At 42.8% G+C, this 12502-nt stretch overlaps 1 protein-coding gene across 1 annotated transcript in view; it reads left to right on the top strand.

The window, feature by feature from the left end:
- The window catches only part of LOC310800807 (adhesion G-protein coupled receptor G7-like), a gene marked incomplete at both ends in the record, with an annotated part of 59235 nt that overhangs the window by 18279 nt on the left and 28454 nt on the right, over positions 1-12502 (top strand). The window contains one exon of the mRNA XM_083664723.1: positions 3443-3611. Within this exon, the coding sequence (XP_083520849.1) occupies positions 3443-3611 (169 nt within the window). The remainder of the gene's footprint in view (positions 1-3442; positions 3612-12502) is intronic.

Here is a 12502-nt window from a genome sequence, read left to right on the forward strand (position 1 = left end):
CAGCGCAAATCAGTGGGCGTGGACCAGCGCACTTGATATCTTGGTCTTGGCGCTAGACGCAGCCTCAACCATTACAACCACGCCTTTTAAGCGTAAAATTATGCACCGTCAGTTCATTGGATAAGTGCAATAAACGAATCGCATGCTTGCCTTTTAAGCTCCATTCCAGTGGTCCAGCAAAACCAGACGAAACCCAAGCCTCTGATCCCCCCCCCCCCACCTCCCTTCATCCCGTCTGTCTCCATATATCGGCTATTATTCCATATTATGATGCTTCTCAAACCAATATAACTGCAGTTGAAATACTGCAAGCATGTAAAAACGCTACACTATAGCAAGATCAAAGTGAAAATAATGTTATAAACGCATCAGTTAGAAAAATATAGCCTATTAGATTGGTGAAAGTTTGTCCAGAAAGATATCATTTTCTCTCGCCTGCTGCAGGAAGGATGATGCACATAAATATAGCCTACATTATGTAAAGTCATTGCATAAATGTGTTTTTATTGTAAAACTAAATGTGGAGTAGGGCCAAGTTATTGGAGCGGACATCACAGTATAGCAGATGACAGTAGAAGCTTCCGAAGCGCGTTCCGCTGTCACTTATCTAAATCACGTTAAATCGACAAGGGATATTTATAGCCCCAGTAGGACATATATGTTTCAAATAGGGTGGTGTTTTCATTTCGATGTTTTATTTGGTCCATTGAAATGTTCTACAATTGGAGGTTGTCGTACCATTACACATTATTTAGATCCTCCCTTAATATAGGTTTTCGGATCATTTGGTTGCTATTTAGTAGCGAAATGGAGAAACACAATGCATGTTGGGACATTCACATTGCAGTGAAGTTACAGCTTATTTTTTCTATGGGACTCTGAGCGAGGGAGTCAGAGACAGTCGGTATTGTGCCTGTCAGACTGTGAGGAGAGAGGGAGAGAGTGACACAGAGAAGGGTGACATGGAGAGAGCCAGAGGGGAGGGAGAGAGCCAGAGGGGAGCGCTCCGCGCAACTGGCCCACTGAATAGGCCTGCTTTTCAAAGGCGCAAGGCGCTAAATTAACGCCAGGTCGGAAGATAGCAGTACGCCGGTATTTAGCGCCGACACGCCCACTTTGGCCCATTCTGGGACTGCGCCATGCCCATTCGGCCTAAAGCGCATTTGGCAGCGTAAAGCCATATTGATATCGTCCCAAAACAGGCGCAAGGCACGTTTTTTTGCGTTTAAGGCCCGTTTTAGCGCCGAAGGCTTGTGGGAGAATAGGGCCCCATGTGTTGTGAGAGCGTAACCTATGTGGGGTTTGGCATAACCTTCGTTATTTCGAATCCCACATAGGCTAAAACCACCACCGCAAAGCGTCCTACCTGTAGTTGGGCAGTCGGCAGGAAAGTATCGCGGGACTTTACGAGACTTGGTGACCGAGATCACGTTTGAGGCAATTTGATGCCTGGGAGACTCCAGGAAATGGCCTGGGGCGAAATATCACTCTGGTGGATGTTGAGGGATCACATTACGATGATATTTGGATGAAAACGGGAATAAAAAAAGCTATTTAGATGCAGGAAAGACAGGCTCACACTTGGCCCCAAATCAGCTCCATTTTACAACTGACTTGGACACTATTGATCTCAAAACAACGCTAGGACGGCCAGAAACGCCGCGGACATCACTGGGTGAGTGGCCAAATCATAATTATTGCCAGGAGATGGGTCCAGGTTAAAAAAAACGAAATTCTCCTTTAAGCATTACAACCACGCCTTTTAAGCCTAAAATTATGCACAGTCTGCTCATTGGAGAAGTGCCCGTAAACGAGTCACAAGCTTGCCTTTTAAGCTCCAATTCCATGGAGCAATCCAGTCCGGTCAGAAAGCCAAGCGCTCTGATCTCCCCCTCCCTTTAATCCCCATCTGTCTTATTTTATTCCATATTATTATGCTTCTCAAACCAATCTGACTGCAGTTTAAATACTGCAAGCATGTAAATATGCTACACTATAGCAAGATCAAAGTGAAAAGAATGTTCTAAACGCATCGGCTAGAAAAATATAGCCTATCCCTATGTCATGATGAGATTAGATTGGTGAAAGTTTGTCCAGAATGATATCGTTTTGCTACCTTTTCTTCTCCCCTGCTGCACAGGTAGGATGATGCACATAAATATAGCCTACATTATGTAAAGTCATTGCATAAATGTGTTTTTATTGTAAAAGTAAATGTGAAGTAAGCCTAATCATATTGGAGCGGAGCGGACATCATAGTAGAACCGTGTTACGGCTGTCTCTCACCTAAATCACGTTGTATCTGCAAGGGATATATATACCACCTGGGGTACATATATGTTTCATATGGGTTGTGTTTGGATTTCTATGTTTTATTTTGGCCAATATTAAAATGTTCGAGAATTGCATGTTGTGTGAACAGAAACAGTATTTCTATCTACCACTTTAGGCAATTTATGCTGATTTGGTTGATATTTATTCTCGAAATGTATTAGTCTCAATGCATGCTGGGAGATTTGAGGGAGTGAGAGAGAGAGAGAGAGAGAGGGGGGGACAGAACAGCTTTTTTTCCATTTGTGCTGCGCAGGGAGTGAGAGAGAGAGAGAGGGGGACAGAACAGCCTCTGAATGACGGGCTCAAAACTGTCATGTTGTAAAAACTGTCATGTTGTTAAAACTGTCATGTTGTTATACTACGTACGGTATAACTACTTTTTTTTCCCATCGGACTTTGTGCCTGTCTGAGCGCACGAGGGAGGGAGTGAGAGAGCTAGAGGGGGACAAAGTGTGAGATCAGCAGAGGAGAAGCTGTGCGTGGAATATCCGCGGCGCACTGAATAAGGCCTGGTTTTCGAAAGCGCAAAGCGCTAAATTAACGCCAAGGGGGAAGATATCGTTAGGCCGGTATTTAAGGCCGAAACGCGCATTCTGGCCTATTCTGGCACTGCGCCACGCCTGTTTGGTGTAAAGCGCATTTCGGGGCTTAAAATCATGTTGCTATCTTCCCGAGGCAGGCGCAAGGCATGTTTTTTTTGTGTTTAACGCCAGTTTTTGCACCTAAGGCCTGTGGGAGAATAGGGCCCATGATGTGTGAATGGGGGAAAGGGGTGGGAAGGGAACAGACACTGCACTAGTTATATAAATGTGTCACAAATTTGATTACACGTAAATATACTTGAGTGTCATCAGCATATAATTCAATGCTGTCTTCTGATGATATAACCTAGAGGGAGCATACATATTTAAAAAAGAAGGCCCCAGTAAGTAACTGTCACTAGTAGTCATGTAGTCATATTTTTAATATTTTTGTAATCAATATTATCAGCATCGGACAACAATTATTGATAATTATTAGCCATCATACAGTATCAACTTTTTATGTATTTATCTGCAATGTTTTACTCCAAAGAATAACGGCCAATCCTACTCTTTCTGTTGTGCAGTACAAAGCAGACAAAGTCTTTGGGGAAGAAGTTCCTCATTAGTTTTTCAGTGGCTGTGTTACTGGGCCTTTCCTGGATACTGGGTTACATGGTGCTCAGTACCAACCATGAGCAGGGAGTGGCCCATCTCATCTTAAGCATCGTCTTCTGCCTCTGTACCACCACACAGGTAGGTTACAAGAATACAACCACTTTGTGGTACAAGGTTAGTTAGACCAGAGGTTCTCAAATGTTTTTGAGCCAAGGACCCCTTATGAGATAGAAAATATACAGGGGACCCCCTCATTCTGATTTGTGATTTCGGGCTCAGCTTGTTTCATGCAGGCTAACGTGCTTGACTTAAATTGATAGGTTTGTCAGATTAGAATGCAATCCATGAACCGTTTTAGATTTAAAAGCATAACATATTTTCGTTGAACTATAAGCTTTTGCACACACAAAAAGTCCCCCCCACCCCACCCCCCCACCGCTGAGGGTCCCCAGACTCCCATTTGAGAACCACTGAGTTAGAGTACCTCTCACTGGCTTCTGGTTAGTTTTAGAATTGATTTTAAGATTTTATTGATTACTTACTGGTTAAAGCACTAAATGGCCTGGCTCCAGAAGATATTTGTGAAACTCTATCTCCCTCTTTACTAATTGTTACATACCAGTGCCCAGTTATAACAATATCCATATTCTGGCTCGTATTCTTCTGTTTCTGGGGGTTAACTGGCATCAATGGACAACATTAGAACCAATTGGAACCAATTTCCTGAAGAAATGTTTGGCTAGCCAATTAGCCATGCATCTCTTTTATCACTTTGCTTCCTGCTCATCTTCTTTGGACCAACTTTACCGTTTCTGTGTAGGAGTGTCACAGAGAAACAGGCACTGTGTTTTGCTAAAAGTATCATAACTCAGAAGGTTTGATACATTTACATGTATGTAATGGCTTTCTCTTATGGTGCTTGCCTGACAACGCCACCTAGGTTTGTTTTAATAGAGCCTAGGAACTCTATTAGAGAAGGACCAAAATGTACAATGTAGGTTCTGTACAAGGGAGAGCAGTGTGAACTAGACCCAAGGACAGCTGTACCCAAACAAATACCATTTATTGGCTACACTATATATATATATATATATATATATATATATACAGTATATATATATATATATATATATATATATATATATATATATTAAAAACGGGGCATTTCAAACAGAGATAAAAATGGGGTTAAGGGCTTTAAAAGCCAGCTAAAATACAGGGAATAAAATGGGATAAAAATATACAACTAAAAAGTCCAGGCAGAGTCCCATGTGTTCAATAGTCCCAGCCAAGTAGACGTGCCCCTCACTTCCGGGCGGGGTCCAACCAGCCACCCAACAGCGCCGCACCAACGTTTAGGCAATCCTTCAAACACAGCGCTCTGGCTCCGCCACGTCTCGGTTCCGCCGTCCACTCCCTCGGAGGTGGCCTCTATAAGAGAAAAGGCGGGCGAGTACGTGTTGTCGCGGTCCCACAGCAGTAGCGCTATAATACTGTGATTGCAAATTAATGTAACTTGGTTGCTCTATTTCAGGAACTCCCGGCTAGGCAGACAATCACTATAACAATCGTGAGATACTCACAGTGCCCTGGACCAGGCTCCAGCCTCATCCATTAACGGCAATCAGGCCTGGGTTATAGTGTGTCGGTTCCGGTTCCTTGCTCCTCCTCAGCCGGGGTCCTGGGTCGCTGTCCTGGGTCACTGTGGCGGGGACATGGCTGGACCCCGTCGGCTGCTGGCGGGGACGTGGCTGTCTCACTCGGCTACTGGCTGTCTGTCTGTGTCTGTGATTTCAGCAATCAGTGCAGGCAGAAACTCCCAAAAACACAAACTCCAAATACAAAATCAATTAATGCAAAAGTAATCAAAGCACACTTTAACCAACACACATCGAATAATTAAATAAAGCGCACATCTAATGAAAAATAATTAAATAAAGAACACATCTAATAAGAAATAATCCAAAACAAATAAATCAAAATAGGGAGTTTTCTGCCCTGTGACATATGAACTTGATACATTTACATGTATGAACTTGATATATTTACATGTTTGAACTTGATACATTTACATGTATGAACTTGAATGATCCGGTTGTTTGAAAAGAATGGGCCTGTCCATCACTAGCTCACCACTGATCACCTCCACTGGAGCAGTTGGTGGTTATGTGCCTTCCTCAAAGGCACGTCAATGATCATTTCTAGGGAACAGCAGAGAGTCACTTTTTCATTTCCTGAGCCAAGAATCAACTAGAGCAATAAGAAAATAAGAGTGAGCCTAACCACTTTCTTCATGCTCACTCTCCAGGGTTTTCAGATATTCATCTTCTTCACAGCAAGAACGCCAACCTTCAAGAAAGCCTTCTGCAGGGCCATCAGGCATACCACTTCTGCCAGCACCCAGAGCAAAGAGAAAGAAAGAAAAGAACAAGGAACGCAAAACACTGGCATTCATTTAACTCTAATCAACTCGAGTGCATCCTGCCCCCAAAATGTCTGTGCATGGGATGCCACTGATACAGATGTTGGCATAGATGCCGAAACCGTGGGTGCCCCGGGGCCCGAGCACCCACAGAAAGAGCCGAGCACCCACGGGGAAATGGGGGGAGGGAGAGAGAGAGAATGCCGAGAGAGCGGGAGCGACGTGTCTGTCTTTCCCTAATAGAGAGCCCCAGGGATCACGTATTTTTGTAGTCGGAACGCGGAATTCCTGGACTTCCTGGTTCTTCACTGTTTCTGCCTATGGGATTTTTGAATGGGTTTTTGCCCAACAAAACGCAAGCTTAAAAGAGAATTTCAGTTTTTTACACCACAGACCTTATTTCCAGCTTAAAATATGATATTTTACTCACCCAAATAGCTTTGGTTTCATTCGGATGTCCACAGAAGATTTTGAGCTCGGAGTAGCATCCTCAAACAGGCTATAACGGGAGCAAACTGGGCAAGGTGCATGCGCTCTGTAAATAACACTTTTTCTGTCACGCCGCGGTCCATATCCTCATTATATGATACATAAATACACGTGAGGCTGTTTGTACCAGGTTTGTACCTCCGGGCTGTTCTGGTCTCCTCATACGGGGTCTGTGAATCCAAATCTCGTTCGTCCCGTTCAAGTCTCGTGAGAGTTTCCACACCGGCTGCTCTGAATTTACAGGAGCCATTCCCCTTGTGACTATTGTGACTTGTTCACAACAACTTGAAGATGGCCGCCCTTATCGATTTGAGCCAGAGTATATGCTTGAAGAGTTGGCCGAAATTGAAGAGCGGACGAGGAGAGAGAGGGACAGCAGGAATGAACAAGCCGCTGCACGTGCACGGCCGAGAATAAATGGTGATTGGTGGTGTTCATGTGGACGCTGTAACTCTCACAGTTCACAGACCCCGTATGAGGAGACCAGAACAGCCCGGAGGCGTACAAACAGCCTCACGTGTATTTATGTATCATATAATGATACATGAGGATGTTTTTCCACATCATACATTTTACAGTGCACTCCTCTTATAGTGATCACCTTGGGACGGGTCAAATTGATCACTATAAGCGGATGATCATTATAACCAATTTTTTATTTTTCTTTATTTCTCATGCAGATTACCATCTAATTGACATGTGTATATGTATACATGAATGCAGTACATATAAAGTCAAGGAATGTTATTGACTTTAAAAATCCATACAGTAAGTCAGGGCCTCCAGCTGTTTCAAACACAGCGGTCTCGCATAGACAGACATCTCTGCACAGACAGAGATGGTGGGATCTCTCAATATACAGACAGACATGCACCGAGTATTGCTCTTGTATCTCATAGACAAGATACAGGATGTTTATTGTCACACGGATGTACAAGTACACACGGTGAAATGCTTGAGCTGAGTTATGTTCCGTTACAGTCATCATCGTCATCGTCATCAACATCGTCATCATCATTGTCATCAACATCGTCATCATTGTCATTCACATTATCGACGTTATCATCATTGTTTCCTGTCATGCTTAACTGGTACATTAGCATCAGAACATTGTCATCGTTATTGTCATCTGTTCCGGTGCTTTTCGGGTCTGTGCCGTATATTGCGGATGCCCATAAATAATCTTTATATGTTATGTTAATTAGTAGTTAACTTACAAGTCTTTGTCTATATATTGCGGTTGCCCATAAATAAATCTGTACATGTTATCTTAGCAGCTGGTCATAATGGTGGGGTAGATCTGTTTATTGTTTAGGAGTCTGGTGGCTTGGGGGATGAAGCTATTTCGTAGTCTGCTTGTCCGGGTTTTGGGGGTTCTGTATCTCCTATCAGATGGTAGCAGGGAGAACATGTTGTTGAGTGGGTGGGTTGGGTCCTTGATTATTTTCCTGGTTCTCTTGAGGCAGCGCTGAGTGTAGAGGTCTGCCAGTTCCGGCAGCTCGCAGCCTGTTACATGCCTCACTCTCCTCAGCGCTTTCATGTCTTTTATGGTGCAGTTTCCATACCAGGAGGTGAAGCAGCCGGTCAGTAGGCTTTCGATGGTGCCTCTGTAGAAGTCTTTGAGTATTGTGGGTCTCAGGCCAAACTTCTTTAGTCATCTGAGACTGTGCAGCCGTTGTTGGGCCTTTTTGGCAACAGAGGTGGTGTGGCTGGACCATGTTAGGTCCTGGTGGATGTTGACATCCAGGTATTTAAAGCTGTCCACTCTTTCCACCTCTGTGCCGTAGATCAGCGTTTCTCAACTGGTGGGTCGCGACCCAAAGGTGGGTCGCGGGGCCGTTTTGATTGGGTCGCGGACATTGGCCCATTTTTTTTTTTTTTTTTTTTTTTTTTTTTTTCATATTTCATTTGAGTTAAATTCAGATTATTGAAACTGGAATAGCCTGACCAGTTTTACTTGTTTAACAAGCTGAAGCATATGCTCTGCCTGTAATTCAAGAGAAGTCTGCCTAAGAAGTCTAACCCTAACCCATTTTAGTTCAATTCAGATTATTGAAACTGGATTAGCATGGCCCCAGTTTAATTAAAAGTTATGACCAGTTTAACTAAAAAGCATATAGCCTGCCTGTGATTCAAGAAAAGTCTGCCTTTTTATTTCATATTAGTTAAATTCAGACTATTGAAACTGGATTAGCATGACCAGGTTAACTTGTTTTATTATTATTATTATTATGATTATTATTAACTTGTTTAAAAACATATAGGCATGTAATTCAAGATAAGTCTGCCTTTTATTTCATATTTCATACAGTTCAAATAAGACTTTCTGAGCATGACCAGTTTGACTTGTTTAAATTTAAAAACATATAGGCCTGTAATTCAAGTCTGCCTTATTTCAATTGGTTTTTAGCCCTAGTTGCACTTCTGTTGCACTTTTTTGTTCATTTGAGGTTTATAACAGTGCATCTTCGAAGGCATTGTGTATTAAATTAATGCGCTATTTTTTGTGCAATAAATTTGAGTGGTTTAAAAAAAAATCTGAAATTTGGGTCGCGACTTCATGACAAGGAAAATAGTGGGTCCTGAGGCTACACCAGTTGAGAACCACTGCCGTAGATGACCGGGCGGTGGGACCCCCCGCCCCCCTCCTGTAGTCTGTGATGATTTCCTTGGTCTTGGCCACATTCAGGGAGAGGTGGTTGTCCTGGCACCATTGTTCCAGGACAGCCAGTTCTTTCCTGTAGGCCGTCTCGTCGCCGTTGGAGATCAGCCCCACCACTACTGTGTCGTCCGCAAACTTCACGATGGTGTTTGAGGTTTGGTTTGTCACACAGTCGTGGGTGTAGAGGTCATACCAGTAGGGGCTGGAGACACATCATTAGCTCATTTTTGGCAGTTTGTAAAAAATAATAAAATTACTATAGTTTTAAACATGTTTTCCATTGTTCTCACGTGGGACATGGCCCAAAATGATGACTTTAAGTGGAGTATTGATCACTATAAGCGAGTTATTTGTGTATAGGAATGATTCAGGATGAAGCTTTTTGATCAATATAAGCGATTGATCACTATAACTGTGATCACTATAAGCGGATTCCACTGTATCTATTTTTTCTATTTTATTTTTGGTTATCCTGTCATTTTCTCCTGCTTTGTGTGTAACAAAGTGAATGTTTATTCTCCTATCTGCTTACTGGCCATGATTAAGAGAGCATTGTTTCTAGTACAATACATAACCCTGAAGAAGACTTGTGTCAAATGTTGTATTATTTTTTACCATTAAAAGAATATTCTTGCATCGTGGCTACGAGTGTGACAAGTGCCCTTGAGCAACACACACACTGACCCGACTGACCAACTGCCCTCTGACTTCCATTCATGCATGGGAAAACATGGTTTCAGATTTCAACCAAAATCCCCAAATATTTTATATATATATAATATAATGATAATGATATAATGATGAGATCTGAGTGTGCAATAATAATAAGAAAAAAATTCAACGTGCAATAACTGCTACTGCAATTTGGGCAATAATCAAAAATCCAGGCTGTTCATGTAGCTACTGGTCATTTTACTCTGATGGTGCAATAACCTCATGTAGCTAGAAACATATGAGAACTATTATATATATCAGTGGCGGCTGGTGAGCTTGGCAATAGGGGTCGGCGCCGGAAAAAATTTGGGCGTTTTTTCTTCTTCTCTTTGGCAGTTTGAAGACAGATTTTAACAACATACAAACAAAACAAAACAAAAGCTCAGACACAGCTGGAAAACAAAGCAAAGCATACTATTGATTGACAATTATAATATGGTGCTACCACCCATATAAGGGTGCTTACATGCTTATAAAAGCATATGGGTTGATCAAATGAAATCATTAGGCTACAGACCGCTTTATAGATCCACACTGTTACAGCAGGCAACATCAAACTTAATTTCAGTTTAATTAAATCACACAAATTACACCACACACCCCCATATAGATAAGATTTTGTTATATTATTATTATTATTATTATATGAAACCCATGACCAAAATAGTCATACATTCTGTGATTGTGTTACTTATGGATGGAATTATAGTGAACATAGATTAATCCCCCCTTTTTGCTGGGGACCCCACTTTGAAAACCACTAGCTTAGGCTACAACTGTTGCAAGAAGGTGAATTTTCACATACTTTCAATGCAGATTGAGGACAAATAAGATGGATTGTCATCTGGTGCATTTTAACGTTAGGCGCACCCAGGAGAAAGAGAGTTGAAGTATGAATAATTTCTGGCTGAGCAATGTAATGCACCTCAAAATAAAGTAAGATATTTAGGCTACAGTTCGTCTGTCAGTAAAAGGTTTGATGGATGAACAAATCAATCAAAAACACTTCACTACGTCCACGCGGGGTACGGTGGTGCAGTGGTAAGCGCTGTCGCCTTACAGCTCGAAGGTCCTGGGTTCGCTTCCCACCTGGGACGCTGTGGGCGCTGGAGTTGTGACCCCCCCCATATCTTCAGTGCCTACTGCCCAGGTGGGCTATCTCGTCGAAAGGGCCTTTCTGTGTGGAGTTTGCATGTTCTCCCCGTACCCCCCAGGGGGTTCCTCCGTACATAACCCCCCGCTAAAAACATGCAGAAGATCGTCATCCGACCTGTTTATGTTTCATACTAGGAAGAAATGTTTGTCCAGGAACAACTGTTACTTGGTGAAATCAGTTTGTGCCAAAGATATATAATGCATAAACTAAACCCCACTCATGTATAGCTGACTCATTGGTCCCTATCGTTGCATCGGCGCTGTTTCTAGGCCGAACGCCTGGCGCAGCTCAAATCAGTGGGCGTGGACAAGCGCACTTGATATCGTCGTGCTGGCGCTAGCCGCAGCCTCAACCATTACAACCACGCCTTTTAAGCGTAAAATTATGCACCGTCATGCTCATTGGATAACTGCAATAAACGAATTGCACGCTTGCCTTTTTAGCTCCAATTCCAGTGATCCCGCAAAACCAGACGAAAGCCAAACGCTCTGCCCCCCCCCCTCCCTTCATCCAGTCTGTCTGTTTGCATTATAGGCTATTATTCCATATTATTATGCTTCTCAAACCAATCTAACTGCAGTTTCAATACTGCAAGCATGTAAATACGCTACACTATAGCAAGATCAAAGTGAAAATAATCACCCGATCTGACTGTTGTCACCCCATTCTATCGGCGTTATCAGCGTCCCATCACTCCATTCATATCGGCCAGTAGGCCCCTATTTACCTGCTAATAGGTGCAGAAGGCGATTATCCACGATTATTTTCGCTGACAGCCTGCAGCCAGCCCTAACCTCGCGTCACCAGGCTCTTCTCGGTCAGAAGCGCTGCCGAAGGCGCATGCGCAGAAGATCTCTGATATTTACGGAAGCATACACCATTCACTCTTCATTCTTCTGAGGTGAGACGCACGAGATCTTTTAAACTAATTATTTAGTCAACAATACAGAAATTACTTTTAATTTACGGAACATGAGTTAACCGTTTTGCAATTGCATTTTGCGTGATAGTATTAGCTTTAGCAGGACGCTAGTCTTGCTAAGCAGGTAGCAGCTAGCTGCTAGCTGCTAGCAGAACGACGCTAGTCCTGCTAGCATTATGGCTCATTGGCACCAATCTCTGCTAGTTTTAACCTCAAACCAAGCCAAACAGCTACGAGAGTAATCGTGACCATAAACATTTGAGTCAGAGCACACACAAAAACGTATATATAAAGTCGGGTGAACGTGTAGTCTCTTTCAGTTTGAGGCTAATAAACTACGCTACCCACAATGCTGTAGCCGTGCTGGTCGCGATACAAAGCAGTTGATGTCGCACTTAGCATTGTGGGTAGCGTAGTTAATTCGAGACTAGACGTTCACCTTCACGTCAGTGCAAAGCTAGTCAATTGCATCGCAAATAAAACCTGTTTTTCTTTAAACAAGGTTGATATCATACGGATGTGTGCGTTTGGAGCAGCTACCATCGTCTGGTTGTTCCTGGTAAGTCTATTTTGCATGTTTGATAATCATCAATCGGTAGGCTATATAGTCCAGTTGAAGAACAAGCAGTAAAAAATGAATGAATAAAAGCTTGCACACTGCGTG

Source organism: Poromitra crassiceps, assembly GCF_964638095.1.
Source record: "Poromitra crassiceps genome assembly, contig: HAP1_SCAFFOLD_85, whole genome shotgun sequence".
Taxonomy (NCBI): domain Eukaryota; kingdom Metazoa; phylum Chordata; class Actinopteri; order Beryciformes; family Melamphaidae; genus Poromitra; species Poromitra crassiceps.